At 43.6% G+C, this 18178-nt stretch overlaps 1 protein-coding gene across 1 annotated transcript in view; it reads left to right on the plus strand.

The window, feature by feature from the left end:
- Positions 1–18178, plus strand: part of MTMR2 (myotubularin related protein 2) — a 77651-nt gene that overhangs the window by 37713 nt on the left and 21760 nt on the right. Inside the window, exons 3-5 of the mRNA XM_034758915.1 lie at positions 12193–12268; positions 16099–16193; positions 16346–16456. Coding sequence (XP_034614806.1) covers positions 12193–12268; positions 16099–16193; positions 16346–16456 — 282 coding nt within the window. The remainder of the gene's footprint in view (positions 1–12192; positions 12269–16098; positions 16194–16345; positions 16457–18178) is intronic.

The raw sequence follows: 18178 nt of genomic DNA on the forward strand, positions 1-18178 counted from the left end.
CTCCTAAATCCCTTAGATGCTTTGGAAAATCCCCCTAACTGCTTACAATCATGTATTGTACATCTCACTAGTCATTTTGTAACTAGTGCTCTGTCATCCTTATGGGATACAGTCCTAGAGGTTGCCACCTCGACTTAGTTCTTCACTCATAGGAAAATGCCTGGTTTACTACATTCAAACTTTGGAGTAGTTCTTGGTAAAAGGATCGAATTCACTCCCAACGTACCACCTGCAGGTAGAAAGCAGTGGATAAGGCGGTATGGAAATTGTCAGCAATCTCCTCTGAATAGTAGAATGTTTGACCTTAATCTCCATTAAGGCCTATGTGTTCCTTTATGGACTATAAAACTGGGAGGAACAGAGCCGTTTTTTATGGGCAGAGAATAGGACCCATAACTATGTTGCTGGGAAGTGGAAGAGGAATTGTTTACTGGTAGTATAGCCAATATTAACCTCCCAATGAAACCTCATGAAGTAGGGGATTGCTCGCTGGAGCTATGCCATCAGCGATGAAGGCTTGTCCGAAATACCGCCTTGGTTATTATGCAAGGTAGACAGATTTAACGTGAACTCTGAAAATGATGGCTAACACAGGCTGCAGGGCAGCAGCTGCACCTAGCTACCTGAGGCGAAGGAAGTTGCTGAGAAAGACTCAACGGCTCGGGTCACACAGCGTGAAGCCAGTACTGGTAGAAAAGAGGAAAAACAGGAAAAGAGTTGCGTTACTGCACCTCTGTCTCATCCCAGTGGGGCGAAGTATTTGCCGGGATAATCGTTCGCTCTGGGTTTTTTTGGACCATGAATAGCCTAGTACTCAGCACCAGAGTTAAAGCCCCTGCCTTACTTTCAACCGTAGATGCCTTGTTGGTGCTGTCTCCCCACAGTGCAAACGTGACGGGTTTGTGCCAAAGCCCCTCCGGGGATGTGCATTCTCTGATGTCGGCAGGCACTGTGACAATGCATCCAATTGTATCTGGGATCTCCAATAGTCCACCAAAATTGCAAGTTGGAATGTTGCAGCTCTTCACAGGCCTGGTCATCAGGTTGCTGTCTCACGCGAAATGGACCGGCTTGGTATATCGATTGCAGGACTAACAGAAGCAAGACTGATAGATCACGGACGTCACAAGGTGGAAGATTCTTTACTTCTGCATTCTGGCAGCCCCGGCCATCTATATGGGGTAGCACCACTGCTACAACGTGAGGCCAAGTCCTCCCTGACAACCTGGACTCCTGTGTCTCCTCGTTTACTTACTGCACGTCTTAAACATCGGCATGGTTCCTCACTGTCATAGTAGTCTATGCGCCGACAGAGGAATCTGTTGACTCAGTTAAAGATCATTTCTATGATCAATTGGAACATTTAGTATGCACAGTCCCTCCACATGATAATCTCGTGATCCTGGATGACCTAAATGCAGTTACTAGCTCCCTGCAAACTGGGTTTGAACAGGTCATTGGTCATTATTGTTCAGGCACACCCAATGATAACTCTCGCCACTTGCTTACATTCTGTGCCTCCCAGAATCTTTCCATTCTTGGGTCATGGTTCAAGTGGCAATGCATACACCAGATGTCATGGATCTCTCATGATGGTGTCACTCAGAAGGAGTTGGACCACATCATTACACAGGATAGGCGTCTCGTCGCCTCTTGTAGAGTATATCGTGGTGTGGAATGCGTGGAGAACACAGATCACCATCTAGTGATCACCTGTATGGTGTTGATGCTCCAACGAGCACATAAGCCCTCTGCAATGATGAAGAAATTTGACATGGACACACTCCGTGTGCCAGTTTAGCCAACAGGTTTTGTACTGATGTCAGCAACAGATTCTCAGCTCTAACTAATTTGCCAGACGACGTGGAGGTTGCCTGGTCCCTGATCAGTTCTACCCTTAACCAATCTGCTGAGCAGACGATTGTCTATAGGCATCCAGCACGCTGACCTTGGCTATCAGAGGAGGCCTTCCAGATAATTAATCTAAAGGCTGCAGCCCACAAATTTGGTGATAAGCACACTCATAATCAACTGAAGCGAAAATTTAACACCCTGGCACTCCGCGATCGTGAGGCATATTATAACCAATTGGTGGATGATGTTGAATTTTGCTTAGCCAGAGGCGACTTGAAGCCAGCATTCCGTGCCATTCACAACCTCAGCAGTCAAGAGGTAGTCACTACAAACAGCATCCTGAATGACAGCCAAGGCCATCCATATAAATCAGATGATGACATTCTCTCACACTGGGTGGAACATTATCACAATGTCTTGAACCATCCTCCAGCTGCCGCTTGTTCAGAGCTGGATGATCTGGCAGTCACGGCGGTTCTGGATCCAGACATTTGTACTGATGCACCAACATTGGGTGAAGTGAAGTGTGCCATCTCTAAACTGAAAAATTGATGCACAGCCAGTGCTGATGGCATCCTCTCAGAGCTGTTAAAATGTGCTATTGATCTTGTTGCAGAATCACTTCTGGCCATCTTTCGTTTGGTGTGGAGAACTAGAACCCTGCCAACCGCCTGGAAGGACAGTATTGTGATCTCACTCTATAAGGTCAAGGGACCACACAGTGAATGTAAGAGCTACAGGCCGATCGCCTTGCTCTCCATTCCAGGGAAGGTGTTTGTGCATGTTTTGCTGGCACGCCCGGCGCCTTTGCTACATTGGAAGCGTCGTCCCCAACAGTCAGGCTTTACTAGACAGGACCACATTAGATGCCATTTTGGTCCTTTGCTTGTTGTCAGAGATACATCGCAAGTTCAGGAAGCCCCTGCACTTAGCATATGTTGATCTTAAGGCTGCATTTGATTCAGTAGACCATATTGCGTTATGGAAGGCCTTAAAGGGCGTAGGTGTCCCTACCACTCTGCTGGACTTGATTAGAAAGCTTCATAATGGAATCACTGCCTGTGTTCGTCTGGGGAACTGGATGTCAGCGCGTATTAAATCAATATCTGGTGTTAGGTAGGGTTGCATTCTGGCCCCTGCACTCTTTTGTCGGGCAATGGATTTCATAATGCAGCATTCCGTCAGGTCCATAGGCACTGAGATCGGTGATCTCTTGCTCGCAGACCTTGACTACGCTGATGACGTTGTTCTTTTAAAGGATATTACCTCACCTGCCTTTCCTCTTTAATGTAGGCAAGGCCTTTGGGAAATAGCCAGTCACAGCAGTTGTTTTGTTTTTTCTCTTGCTCCTCTTTTTCTGCTTCCTAAATAGAAGATAAAGTTGGTCAAATGGGACGGGCATTCCCCCCACCAAACTGTGTCCTGCATCTGGCAGGAGAACAGGCTGGAGTGGGAACTGGACTTGCTTTCTTCTCTAGAACAATAAGCTATCGATGAACAGAGATGCAAAGGACTGAGTGGTTACAGAGACTGAATTATGCTCTTGTCCCTAGGCACACTCATTTCTGGAATGGCACGCTGGTGATGAGTGAGCAGCCCCTGCCTATGCAATAGTGTATTTGCTGAGATAGGCCTCAAGTCTCCAGGGCTATAAATATGGAATATTTCAAGAGAGTCGCCATCTCTTTTTTTCAGCTGCCTTGTGATGGGGAAGATTTTGCTTGTTTGAGCAGGATTATCCTTTTCATGTCTTTCCCACCCTCTTTTTATACCTCCATCATTATACACCAGCCAAACTTCAGGTTGCAGGATATTGACTTAATGCAAATTAGATGGGGGAGAAAAAGCCAGACGGGGTCAATTTTCTGTCTCTGTTAGGTGAAAATAATATCCCCTGAGCACTCATCTGGTCAGAAGACAGCAGAAGTGGCTAACATTAATATACCTGAACATTTTAATATAAACTAATGTAAAATAAAGAAAAAACTCTGGAATCATTTATGATTGTCATCCATAAGGAATGGAAACCTAAAGAGAATAAGCAAATGGCCTTCAGATATTTCTGCTGATTTTTTCTTAGCTGCAAAGTTCCTGAATTCTCCTTTCTGCGGAGTAGAACTAGAGAAGGGGTTATGGTTTTTCCAGATAAATATTCAGTAGGCTGGAGTAAGAAGCCAACAGGAGTGCAGTACTGTACTCTTATTAGAGTCTTCATAAGGGTGATTGCATTCAATTCTTTGCTAAGATTTGATTATCTGTGGGTTTAGTTGTTTTTGCACTAAGAGAGCTATTTTTTCCTCCTCTTTTTGCAAGTGGTACATGATTGTAGACAAATAGTTGTCATTTCACATCTGGAACTTCTACTTTACTCAGCACTATTTCCTAAGTGAAATTAGTACCTTGATCTGAAAGCCAATTTTCTATGATTTGGCGTAGTTAGCAGAGTTTATCACAAATGTGAAAAACTCTGCTCAATCAACTAGAGCATTGATTTTTACTTTTAATTTTATGTTACTTACCAGCTCATTCACAAAAGTTAAACTTATCTGCCGCAGACTGGAGCTTTGAACTTCATTAATGTGCATTTTTTAGGATTAGTTTATTTCTTTCATTGGGAGCTTTAACAGTTTAACCTATGACTCTAGGAATCTGTTTAACAAATGGAAAATAATTAAAAAGTGGATGCAGACAGGCCACTGCACTGTCAAAAGATATTGGATAGCCGTTGTTCATGAATAGAACAGTTGTCTCCCAAGACACCATTGGCGCTGAAGAAAGCTCTCTATTAAAAATCTTGAACTTGTTTGAATAGATATTTTCTGTGATATTCTGTGCCGGGGAGGCTGACATGTTGAGTAGGTGATGGCTTGCTCTAGGAGCCTATTGAGACAATTTTTGGAAGCACCAAGCCACATAAACTTGCAGAGAAACAGGAGACCATTCAGCTCCCATTTGGTGGCCCTCAACAATGAATTCCTTTTGAATTTCTAACTCTCAGCTCACATTCACATGTCAGTTTGAAGGGCTGAGAAATTACAACAGCCCAAGAAATGACTGAAGTGCCCTGCACTGCTGGGACTGGGGGTGGGTGGGTAGGGAGGTTAGTCATGAAAAACAAAACAAAAATAAACCAGGAAAACACTGCTGTGAGACTTATATTCCCCTCCACTGGAAACCATCTTCATTTCCTTGGTGGTCTTAGTTATTTAAAAAAAATCTTCTGGCCATAAACCTTTTTAAAGCTCTTCAAGCCAGTGGCAAGTAGGTAAGTGGATTTTTCAAGCCTTGTTATACTTACATGAAACATACAAGACGCAACGGCAGGTGAATTTTATTTAGTTTGCTTGCTTGCTTGCTTGCTTGTGTTTGTTCAAGGCTTGGAAAGCTATCACTGGAAGGCACTTGCATTGTACATTTTATCAGATGGTGGTTCTCCAGAATAGAGAAAGGCACAACCTAATATTCTCTGGCTTAATTATAATTGGAATGGGAGTTTTGTTATCTTAAAGCAAGTTGAGAGACTGTCTTCAGCCTGATGTTCTGTTCTAAACTGAATGGAATGCTGTGAGATAATTCCTGTGGGCAGATTGGCCATTGTACAGAATGTTGAATCCCTTGGATGTACCATTTTGAAGTGATCCATATGCCTTTGGTGTTTTGTTCAATTCCCATTTTCACTTTGTAACAGCCAAAAGATTCAGACACAGGCATTTCCATGGGATTAATGACATGCTGGGCTGAATGGCTGTATTCAGCCTATCTGGTCATTAATCGCCAGAAAAGGCCCTACGGCTCAGTCCTGCAGTTGTCCTGCCATTATGCTCCATAGATAGTCTGGTCATGGTATCCCCAGTGATTCTAAAGTAATCAACAAAAGCCCGTTTATAATTTATTACATTTTCAGTAAGAAACATAGCACAAAAATCCTTCCAAAGTGCCGTTGAAATAGTCCTAAATGACAGCAGAAAATCTCTCCGAAGATGTACAATATTTGCAGAGCACAGTGGGATTTATCTAGTAAACATAATTACTGTTTTATAGTTGATCTAATTTTGCATGAAGGAAACAGAAACATCTTGCTTGCAAAATTCCAGAAAAACGATGCCCTCAAAATCTGCTCTGTCTCTGTAGGAAATGTTTTGATTAGTGGAGAAATTAATGCACCAGTGATCGATTATTTTGTTTTTAAATTAGCATCAAGGGCTTGATTCTGCAACTATTTGAGTGAGTGAAGAGCTCCCATTGACTTCAGTGGTGCAGAATTGGGCCTCCGTTATTTATTGTTGTGAATGCAAGGAGACTCCCACTTCCATTCCCCTCCCCCCCTCCCCCCCGAGATCCTTTAATACCCATTTTACAGTATCCTGGGCTAAGAATGGATTTTGGTACATACACCATGGTAATGTCTACAGAGTTTCACTCAAACGATTAAATGCCAACTACACAAGGCAGTGGAGAACTGTAAATTCAGGAGGCGAGACTAACTTTGAGCAAAGGTAGCAGATAGATCAAGGAGGAAGATAGGGGAGGAGGCTGTGATACTCTCTTGGAGTGCCCAGAACTGTAAGCCCCTGTGTTACCCCCTGCCTCAGCAAGAGAGAGCTTTGCTGAAGTTTAAACTCTGTGTGTCAGCTCCCTGCCACACCAGTCTGTCCACTGCCCCAGCAAACTCCTTGAGACTCTGTCAGTCTTAACCTTGTCTTGCAGGTAACGTTCCGTGAACCCCAGTTCCCGAGCACCCTGGAAGAGCATTCCTCTGCAGTCTCCAGCCCCATCATAGAAATTGCCAAGTCTGCTAACTCCAAAGATACATGCTACACGCCAGAGGATGCACACCTTACTTTAATATAATAGCACTGAGATGGATTTATTATAAAACAAGAATAAGATTATTAATAAAGACCAGCAAATTAAGTGATACTTAGCAGAGAGAATAGAAACAGAAAATAGTTATATATAAAACATGCTTCCTAGTGTCTAAAATTTAACAGATTACAATCCTGGTCTCAGGCAATTTTGCACCTACAGTCATTTCTCAGCGTCCACAACCCACGTGGTTGGGGGATCCTCCTGTCACAGATTCCAAGAGCGCAGCCCCTTTTGTCCCTTAAGTGATAGATAACAAAGGAGTCCCTTTCTTCCCAAAATCTTTGAAATGTATTCTTTGATGGGTAAATCCAGACAAAGTTTCTCTTCCCTGCTGCTTGTTCTTCGGGGTGCAGGTGCCCAGCCCCACCTTCATCCTCTGGTCACTTTGCTTTCTCAATTAACTTGACCACTCTGTTTACCTTAGATGCAAATATATTTTCATTGTCCTTCACTTGTAATCAATGCTATTTGATGCATGCTATTTTCTTATCCGCCTGTCAGCTTGATCCATGTGGGCAGGTAAATCCACATTCCTTTGTCTAGGGAAGGCTTGTTCATCAGCTGGGTTCAAAACGTATTTCCAGCCCATATACACAACTCTATATATACAACCCATACATGCATCCTGCAGTGATATTTGTGACCAGTGTGTCACCTTACAAGACATTGTTTGGCTAGATAGCCTGACAACAGTGTGTTGGGTGTGCCCTTTGTCAGTTGACATACGGGGGCTCTTAAGGTCACAGAGGTCTTAGACTCTATCAGGAGAATGTCTTTAGATACCTTGGTATAAGAGCATGTTGCTTTTTACATTCGGGGGGGAGGGGTGTTAAAGAACATCACAGATGCAAAAAGAAAACTCTGTATTATTATGTACATTACAGTAGTGTCCAGAAAATTGGGGCCTTGTGTCACTAGGCACTGCACAGATACACAGTACGAGACAGTCCCTGTCCTGACAGCTTACGATATAAGGCCCTGATTCAGGGAAGGATATTTATTTGGGAAAGAATTGAAGTATGCACTTATGCTCAGAAAAACTGCATTTTTTTCACAAAAGTTTTGGATATAATATTCAGGAATGTTTTCCTTTTATAACCCATTAAAGTAATCAATTAGATAAAGAGTTTACTGAGGGAGCTTAAAGGGTTACTGCCCTTTTGGTACTAGATTTTGAATCCATGGATGTTTTATCAGCAAATAAATTGTTAGCTGGAAGATAAATTTTTTTAATCCATTTTTAGCCCAGTCCCTTCTTTGCTCACCCCACTGCTCCCACACACATACTGTCTCAGCTGTCAGTGACGTGCCATTGGCTAATGTAAAATTGACAGGGAGCTCTGAAAAATGAATGGGTGAGAGTTCAGACATTGGGAATGCAAAAGGGATTATTACTATTTATAATGTCTGTTCTGGTATGCTGAGGAGCCAACTGAGACTGGCAGCCACAGGGTGGGGGAAATGGGTATAATGTGTAAGCACAGTGAACAGAGCGATGGTTTGCCAATGCCTTGTTAGTGCCACCATTTTGGTCCTTTTTGGTGTGGTGTTATTTAAAACCTTTTGGGTGGGGGCTTAGTGAGGAGGGGATTAGCTGGACGGGAAAACCAACAAAAAGGTCAAGTTTGGCTTTGTAAGAGGAGGCTGTTAATCCTGACCGTAATGTTGGCAGTAACCATTAAATAGCCAGGGCCGGTTCTAGGCACCAGCATCCCAAGCATGTGCGTGGGGCGGCACTTTTCAAGGGGCGGCATTTTTTTTTTTTTTTTTGCTTTGGTGGCGGCACACCGGCTTTTTTTTGCTTGAGGCGGCAAAAAAACTGGAGCCAGCCCTGTAAATCGCAGTTTCATATGGGAACCTTTAGCCTCCCCTTACGTTGCATAACACAAGGAGATGACTGTTGGAGTCAGGACCCAAGTGCACAGGCCAGATTAGACCATGTGACCTTGGGTTTCATTTCTTGATGGCTTACTGTGCAGATTTTGCTGCTCAGAAGTCAGGTAGAAACAACACAAAAAATAATTTCAGTAAATTATGTATATAAACAACTGAGATTTCCCCCCTTTGTCTCCTCCCACTGCCAGCTTCCTAACTGCTTTCTGCCCCAATGCTTCTTTTTCCTGTGTACTAAGCCCTCTTCCGTTTTCTCCAGCAATGTCCTGTTTAGAACCCACTTCTTTTGGGTGACTTCCTTACATGGGGCTCATTGCCAAGTTCTGGGGTTGTGAAGTGCTCTCCCCAGCTTCATGTTTGTTTTTGCTGGTATTACGGCCCATTACTGCTCACTCTTACTACTAGGCACTGCCCTGTTAATGTCAATGGGAGAATAGTAAGCATTGCCTCTGGTAGAAGTATTTTTCATGCATGCGTAAATCTCTTGTGAGAAAATCCTGAAACATCCTTTTTTTTCTGTGTGTTATTTTCCAGAATGCAGGGAAGTTATTTTTCCTGAAGTTCTGCCATTGGCTGATCCTACATGAAAGTTGACCACAGACTTGTGAGGTTCCAGAGCACAATTTCAGGCAGGCTTGTTGAATTGCCTTGACAGGGATTTCCTGATCTCAAATAAAAACAGCTCTTTCTCTTTTCTGTTTGAGCAAACAAACACAAGTCTTCCTCCTGCCTTATCCTGTCCCCCTGCTATGTGTGTGTCTCTCTCCTGTCAGTATAGCTGATATGCAGTTGTGTTGTAGCCATATCGGTCCCAGGATATTAGAGACACAGGGTGGGTCAGGTAATATCTTTTATTGGACCAACTTCTGTTGGTGAGAGAGACAAGCTTGCAGTTCTGAGGGTATATAAAAACAAAATGCAGTTCTTCTGAGGGTAAGTCCATACTTCAGATATTTCCTGAATAAAGATACCCATAAGGAGTCATGCTTGTCTCTCTCACCAACAGAAGTTGGTCCAGTAAAAGATATTACCTCACCTATCTTGTCTCTGTGTCAGTGGTTCTCAAACTTTTGTACTGGTGACCCCTTTCACATAGCAAGCCTCTGAGTGCAACCCCCCTAATAAATTAAAAACACATTTTAATATATTTAATACCATTATAAATGCTGGAGGCAAAGCGGGGTTTGGGGTGGAGGCTGACAGCTCGCGACCCCCCCATGTAATAGCCTTGTGACCCCCTGAGGGGTCCTAACCCCCAGTTTGAGAACCCCTGCTCTATGTCATTCAGGGAGATGGATTAGCTATGCTGGACTCTCTCCACTAGGGGCCTGTACCAGCATAGGCATTTGTAGATAAGCTCCTTTTGTAGAAAGAACAGGAGTACTTGCGGATACAGACTAACACGACTGCATCTCTGAAACCTGTCCTTTTGTAGAGGCAGTTATACCAGTGTAAGGTGCTTTATACTGGTATAGCTTATTTCGCTTTAGCTGAACCAGAATACCGATATACCTGTGTCTACATTGGGGGAGGGGGAGAGGGTTCCACTTTAACTATGCTGGTGTAGCTAGAAGTGTGACAAGGCGTTTGTAACAAGTGTTCACACTGAGCCAGATCAGGCATTTCTTGTAGACTTAAGCCCATTGTCTTCAGTGGGAGTTCTAATTCAGCTCCCACTTACAGCAGTATAAATTAGAAGTGACTCCATTAACCCGATAGCATTGGACTGGAATAAAATCAGTTTAAGAAAAGAATTTGGTCCATTTGATCATGTTTATAGATGAAATAAATGGTGGTAGAAATCACGTGTTGGTAAAGGGTTTGATTTGGTGTAATATATACACCAGGAGGAGCAGGGTGATGGCATGAAAAACAGATGGGGGGCGGGGCTGGCTTAAACACAATTTCTGTCACAATCACCACCGCTTAAATCATTTCTGGACTGGGCCCACTAGGTGTGCAAGAGAAGCAGGAGTGGATTGAGATTTCTGAAGTGCTTGGTCACACTTCAGACGGGGGAGATTAGTCAGTTTCTCTCCGCTGCTGGAACACTCAGTGTGGAGTTGAGTGATACTACTCAGGAACTAAAAAGAGGTGTTAAAGTGGAATGCATAAAAGGGAGCAGGACCTGGAGAGAGGAGGGTAATGAATGGGTAGGCGCATGGGCTGTCAAAACTGTGTCTCGAGCAAGGAAAAGGAAATTCTGTACTAGCAGGTCATCTTGATATATAAGCCCTTCTACAAGTGTATTTAAAAGGTGGAAAACTGGCATCTGTAGACAGCTAGTATCTATCAAATGCCTCTAAAGCAGATAGCTTGGTACTGTTGTACTTTTCCTTTCTGATCACTGCCAGCAAGAAAATTCTTTTCCAGGAAAGGGAATGTAAACGTTTCCGTCCACTCTCTTGTGCCACTTGCAGTATGGCTGCTCGTTAACAGTATGTCGTCCTCCTGCCTGCTAATGGATCTCACTTGTGCTAAAGTTTACTTACTCACAAGAGGTTGCATAGCCACATCAACCACCCCTCACGCTGCAGTAGTGAGCTTTAATGCATATTGTCTTAACAAAACTTTTCAGATGACAAGATCTGTCCTGGTTCAGATGCCACAAGCATCAGTGCGTGATGGTGACGTCATACCGAGCCAAGTGTCCTTTCCCTGTTGAAAGGGAAATGGTCAAAAGCATGCACACCCCACATCTGCTGGAAAGTAATTAAGGAATGTTGGGCCAGGACCTGAGCTTTCACTCTGTTTCCTTTGTGTGCCTCCCACAGTGCCCAAGGGGAGGGAGAGTTGGTAGATGGGGATTCTCCTGTGCAGGGGGAATCCCCAGGTGGCATAAAGTGATGTAGACAGTTCTCTGCCATTCACTCCTGGGCTCCAACCCCCTGACATAGCAAGGACTGGGAGTTGCAAACTCGGATCTTGTCCTGGCTGGTCAAGTCACTTGGTCAAAACCTGCCTTTGCCATGATGCCTACAAAAAAATTGACAGCAGTTAGGCAGCTGGTGAGCCATGAACACTGCCTTTTATGTTGACCAGTATTGTCTCATTGTTTTCTTGCGCTCCCCTGTTGGTCTGTCTGTGGTCTCATGTCTTATACTGTAAACTCTGGGTTAAAGATGGTCTTTTTGTTCTGTGTTTGTACAGTGCCTAGCACAATGGGGGTCCTGGTCCAGGACTGTGACTCCTAGGCACTGTGACAGTACAAATAAATAACAACAGGGTGGGATTTTCAATAACTGCCTAAGTGACCTAGAAACACAAGTCCTATTGAAAGTGGCGCATGTGCTCCCAAGTCACTTAGGTACTTTGTAAAATCCCACCATTAATCTCTGTGCCTCAGTTTCCTCTTTTATACAGTGAGAATAATCATAGTTATCATAGGAATTTCATGAGGCTTCTCAGTTCATATTTGAGAAGCACCTTGAGACCTACAGGTGGAAGGTCCTATCAGAGTGCTGAGGGTTTATTTCTGTTGATATTATTGACCAATTGCATTACATCAAAAGGGTGAGCTTTTGATATATGAAAATTTGATTTAATTCATTTTTTTTCTGGGGCATTTTTGTGTAGGTCCTGAGGGAGTCTAATAAATTGGCTGAAATGGAAGAACCTCCTTTGTTGCCAGGAGAAACCATTAAAGACATGGGTATGTGAACATGGCTCTAATTGCTTTTTTTATTGATTAGACAGAATTCCCATAATCCCTAGTATCTATTGAATAGATTCATTGTCACCCACAGGCATGGGCAAGGCTAACTAACTACCATCTGCCCAGTAGTCAAATTTGTCCTGCAAGTCGATGTCTAGACCTTTCTGTGTTTCTTTTTACAGAGACAACTGGAAAGTTTGCAAGCTTAGGGTTCTTGGGTTTGGTTTTGTTCTGGCTTTTTTCATTCAGGCTCTTTGATGTGATTGAGTGCAGTGGGTTTGCTGGTGAATTCCATGGAATGAAATTCTAATCAAACCTCTCATGCTTTGATTTGTCTCGGGGGTTCTAAAATGGGACATCTCATAAATAACAGCATTGGATAGTTGACCTGCCATGCTAGTCTTTTCCCTCGCCTCATTCCCTTCCCCTAAAAAATGACCTTATGTAGTCTTCGAAGAATAGATCATTGCTGAAAAGCTCGTGTCCTTCCCCAAAAAACTTCAAACATTCAGTAATAATCAGGCCCTGGAGACTGACATTTAAACGTGCCCCACAGTTGCATGTTATTTCTCACATGTGGATAGTTGTTAAATATCTTTAGCTATTAAGGGGTTGCAGACATTTCCCAGGAAATCTAAGGACAACAACTTAGATTTCTTGGCTGAGTAGACATGCTCTGGAGAGCTCCTGGGGAGCAATTTAAATATATAGAGTCACTAGTATTTGTATCTGTTTGTAGAAGATACTGCTGAATATATAGGTTCTAAAAACAAAATATAGAAAGATGGCACATGCTATAGGTTATAATAGGGAATTACAGAATTTTTAAACCAATCTATAGGATTCCATAGCTGAGATACCTTTTCCCATTAAATGCTATTGAGTTTTAGAGTCCTTTCTGTAGACCCCTATAGGTTTCATTCTGATTCCATTGTATAGGACAGGGATCGGCAATCTTTGGCATGCAGCTCGCCAGGGTAAGCACCCTGGCGGGCCAGGACGGTTTGTTTACCTGCCGCGTCCGAGGGATGTGCAGGCCGCCACTTCTCACAGCCCCCATTGGCCTGGAGTGGCGAACCATGGCCAGTGGGAGCCGTGATCAGCCGAACCTGCGGATGCGGCAAGTAAACAAACCGGCCTGACCTGCCAGGGTGCTTACCCTGGTGAGCCGCATGCCAAAGGTTGCCAATCCCCGGTATAGGAGTTTTCCATAGGGGTAGATTTTACTTACTTTTGAAAATGTTTTTTGCCCTGTAAATGGTTTAGATTAGCTTCACTATTTTAAAAAGCAACAGAGGGTCCTGTTCAAGCTTCACTTGCATCTGAAGAAGTGAGGTTCTGACCCACGAAAGCTTATGCTCCCAGTACTTCTGTTAGTCTCAAAGGTGCCACAGGACCCTCTGTTGCTTTTTAGAGATTCAGACTAACACGGCTACCCCTCTGATACTTCACTATTTTAGAAACTCTACCGAGAGTTTTTCCTCCCCATTATTTGGATTCAAATATTTCCTTTTCTTTGTAAAATGCCATTGGGATCTGTAGATGAAAAACACTCTGTAAGAACTAAATATTTATTATTTTAATTAGAACTGGTCAAAAATATTCAGAATTTGCAAACTTAACAAAATGGTCGATCAGAGTTTCAGTGAGAAAATAGGTTGCAACTTTCAACAATTTTTTTTCCCCATAAAAAATTCTCTGCTCCCTCCTTTACTCCAACCCCTGCCTCCACCCTCTGTAAGAACCCTCAAGTAACCAATCAGGACTCTGTCTAGCCTGTCAGTATAGGAACCTATCTGTGTAATTCCTGACTTGGTTCAAAGGGGTCAGTAATGAGCAACACAAACTGCTTCAGCCCACCCCCGTGTCCTGCCCCATCAACCCCTGAGCTTAGTGCACTTATTCCACCCGGCATCCAACACTGGCAACCTGGGGAACCCAGTGATCCCCACGCTCTTGTCACCAAACTGCCAGGCAAGCTCTCCCACTGACTTCACCGGGAGTCACGTGCTGTGACAAATGGGTCCGGTAGGGTTTCTAAAGGAGGTCTGTTCTTTGCGAGCTGCTTGGATTTGGCAGCTGTAGTCAATAAGCCTTTTCTGAAAAGATGGTTTGTGCCTCTGACGGTGAGGGAGTGCTGTACCTCTCGTTGCAGAGTGCTGCAAGCTGGTGCCGTTGCACAGAGCCTGCAGAGTGTTTTAGTGACACGAGATGTGGCGTGGCACCGACTGAAGGTGGGGAGCGGGTAAAAAGTCACTTAACTGTTGGCATTTTTAACTGACATGAAACAGAAGGGTTGTTAGGGGAAGTGTTCCCTGTAGAGTGCCAGCAGCACCTCTTGCCTAGAATGAATGAGAAGCATTGACCGCCTTTTCAGAAGGGGACTGTTTTGAGTATTCATCACTCAAACCAAAGAATAATCATGTGTGGCAGATTGATTTTATTGCTTAATTAAAGATTAAAATCATTGGCAAATGAACTCCTTCAGTCAGATCCACAGCTGGTGTAAACTGGTGTAGCTCCATTGGCTTCAATGGAGCTATGATTATTTGTACCGGTCAGATGCAGAAGGTCACTATCTGAGAGTTAATTGAAGGATCAGGACCTACTCATGCTAAAAGCAGCCATGGGAAAAGTGGCTTCTTGCATTTATGATGGTATCTGAATTGGTATCACAGCACTGACCAGGATCCATGCTTAGTTTGATGCTGTTTTTTTACACAACGTTAACTATTTGCCCTTCAGGGCAGTGATGATCTCTTTTCTATGTTTGTGTCACGTCCAACACAAGGGGGCCCCCAGTCCTCATTAGGGTGTTTAATAAACTTTAATAGTAATAGGTTTTTTTAATGAATCAACTGTGTAACCATATGCAACTTCTGGTTTCTTCTCTTTGTGAACTGTTGTTTTATTTTGTTTTCCCCCCGTCTTTTTTCTAGTTATAGAATTTACAACACATTTCATCCATCTCATCATGTGCACCCATACAAAGATCAAAGGATTGATTTTTTTTTTTTTGATGTGCTAGTAGTAAAACAAATATCTCTTAAAATTGCACAGTTGTTCCATAAGGTTTCTATTGGTGTTAGTGTGGTGCGTGATTTGTGCTAAAACTTAGAGGCTCTTTCCTTTGCGAACTTCTACCTTATTTCTGGATAAGCATTGACTAGACAGTGATATTGAAAGCAATGTGTGTAACCTAGAGATGTGCTTATGTGGTGGTATTTGTATGCAGGTTCAGTTTTGTACCGGAGCACAAATAGCCTTTACTTTGAACCCTTACTTCAGGGGTCCCCAACGCGGTGTCCGCGGGTGCCACAGCACCTGCCGGGGCGTGTAAGTGCGCCCGCGTCCTGGCGGGTGGACGAGCATCCGCCGAAATGCCGCCGAGAAGCAGCATCATCCAGAGGCGTCGCTGCTGAAATGCCACCGATTTTCGGCGGCGACGCCTCTGGATGCTGCTGCTTGTCGGCGGTGACGCCTATTGACGTTGCTGCTTGTCGGCGGCATTTCGGCGGATGCTTCTCCACCGCCACGTCCTCCGTGGCTCGTCGTCTGGCGCCCGCTGGACGAAAAAGGTTGGGGACCACTGCCTTACTTTATAACAGTAATGGAAATTGCATTTATAATTCCGGGCAGGATTGTGCAACCCTTGATCATACCTGGGAGCACCTGCTCATGCAAGTCGTGCCATTGATTTCAGTGGGGCTTCCCATGTGAGTAAGAGTCGCAAAACTGTAAATGTAAGTTACTACTATTAGGTTTTTGCTCCCATAGATTAACCTTAAACTTGCACTAGCTGCTTTTCTCTTTCTTTCACTTATTAGCCAAAGATGTGACTTACATCTGCCCGTTCACTGGAGCTGTAAGAGGAACCCTGACTGTTACAAACTATAGACTATATTTCAAAAGCATGGAAAGGGTAAGCTTTGTAACCATTTAATTCCTTGGTCTACTGTATGTTCTGAAGCGCAGGGCCCTCCGTTATGACTCTGTATAAATAGCGGTTATATGTTTTGGTGGTTGGTTCATTTGTTTTTTCCTTTTAAACTAACAAATTTCAACTGTCTCCAGGACCCACCATTTGTCCTAGATGCTTCTTTAGGTGTGATCAACAGAGTGGAGAAAATTGGAGGTGCTTCCAGCCGTGGTGAGAATTCTTATGGACTGGAGATTGTATGCAAGGTAAGTGGGCCTGGGGAAAAGATTTCTTTTTAAAGAAGGTGTCCCGCTGCCTGGTATGGGACACAGGTAAGAGCACCAAGCTCAGACTGCCAGAAAACAGGGCATGTTCCCCAAACTGGTGGACACCCTATAATAAGATTTCAGCAAGCCTGTGACAAATGTATGCTTCCAAAATACTATACTAGTCATTATGGAGCCACAGACAGTTCCCTTCAGGCCCTCTAGCCCCTTATGCACCACCGAGACTAACCAGACTTCTGTGATAAATGATTATTAAAACTAGAAATCACATATATTAGGTTTGTCCAGTTCCAAAGAACCAGACACCCACCCCAGGTCAGATCTTATCCAAAACCACACTGGTAGCTAATCCTTTAGAAAACTAAAGATTTATTAATACAAAAAAAGGGAAGAGAGTTATTAAATGCTTAAAGTGAATCATATACATCATAGTTGATTTCAGAGTTTGTAGACCAGGATAATAGCAGTGATGTTAAATCTGCTATTTTGCAATAAGTCTCTCTGCATCACCCAAAAGATTGGGGGTCCTCAGTCCATTGTTCAAAGCTTCCCTTTGTTAGAAATCATAATCCAGAAAGGTGGAGCAGGAAAGAGGCAAAGAGGTGGTGTCACAGTCTCCATTTATATCCTCAGCCAATGTGTATGGAAAGTTACTGTCTCAAACATGGAATCAAGGATCACATGTTCTACGTGCCCTGCTGAGTCACTGGGCCTCCATTGTCCATTGCTCTCTGAGGCATTCTCAGGAGGGGCTCACTGAAACAGCTCTTACAGGGGAGATTGTGTGTGTGAGAGAGAGAAACTGACTCTGTAGGCCAATCCCGTGGGATGTGGGCGATCCAGGTTCAAGTAGCTCCACTGAGTCGGGGTATTATGGGATGGGTTTTGACCCGAAATTCCATCCTGGACCCAAAAAACTTTCCTGATGAAAGTTTTATCAAAACCAATATATTTCCATGAAAAGTTTTGGTGTCAATGACTCAGCATTTTCCAACAAAAAAATGATTAGTTGAAAAATTCCCTACCAGCCCTAGAGAGCACACGAATCTCCTTCCAGATCATTAACCAGTCTTCACCTCTTGTACATAGTCCATGGCAAGGGAAGGACAAGGGGATCCAGGGCCTTTGTTGAATGATTTATTTATTCATTTATTTCAATTTAATAAATTCAAAAGAATACCCGTCCAGCAATCTTGGATCAATTAACTGTACAATCTTAATACAACCAGCATATCATCCTCTTAACATCTAGGCACTACTTAACCAGTCCATAAATAAATAAATAAATAAATAAACCCCCTACCTAACCCCGGTCAGCCACCATAAATGATTGCACACAACGGCAGATGTTGTTTCGTGCCCAGAAGATCATCAAAGCTGGGCTATGTCAGACCAAGGTAGGGAAGGGGAAAAATGAATTCCAAAGGCAACACCGTAGCTGTAGTTCCTTCCCTTATACAGCAGGGGAGCTCGGGCTCAGGCACCCCTGTTGGCCAAAGCAGTGGTCGTATTGTATGGGGAGAAAGGCGGTTTCTGAAGTAAACTGAACTCAGGCCTTTAGGACAAGGCCCAAGTCCAAGAGGAAAGGGTACTACAGCCTCCTGGACAAATGATTGGAAAAAAGGCAGTCCTGGTCTCTGCTACTGTTTGAGCAGCTGGGATTCTATCGAGACTCCCAAACTGTGAACATGCTTAGTTGAG

The sequence above is a fragment of the Trachemys scripta genome, chromosome 1 (genome assembly GCF_013100865.1).
Source record: "Trachemys scripta elegans isolate TJP31775 chromosome 1, CAS_Tse_1.0, whole genome shotgun sequence".
Lineage (NCBI taxonomy): Eukaryota > Metazoa > Chordata > Testudines > Emydidae > Trachemys > Trachemys scripta.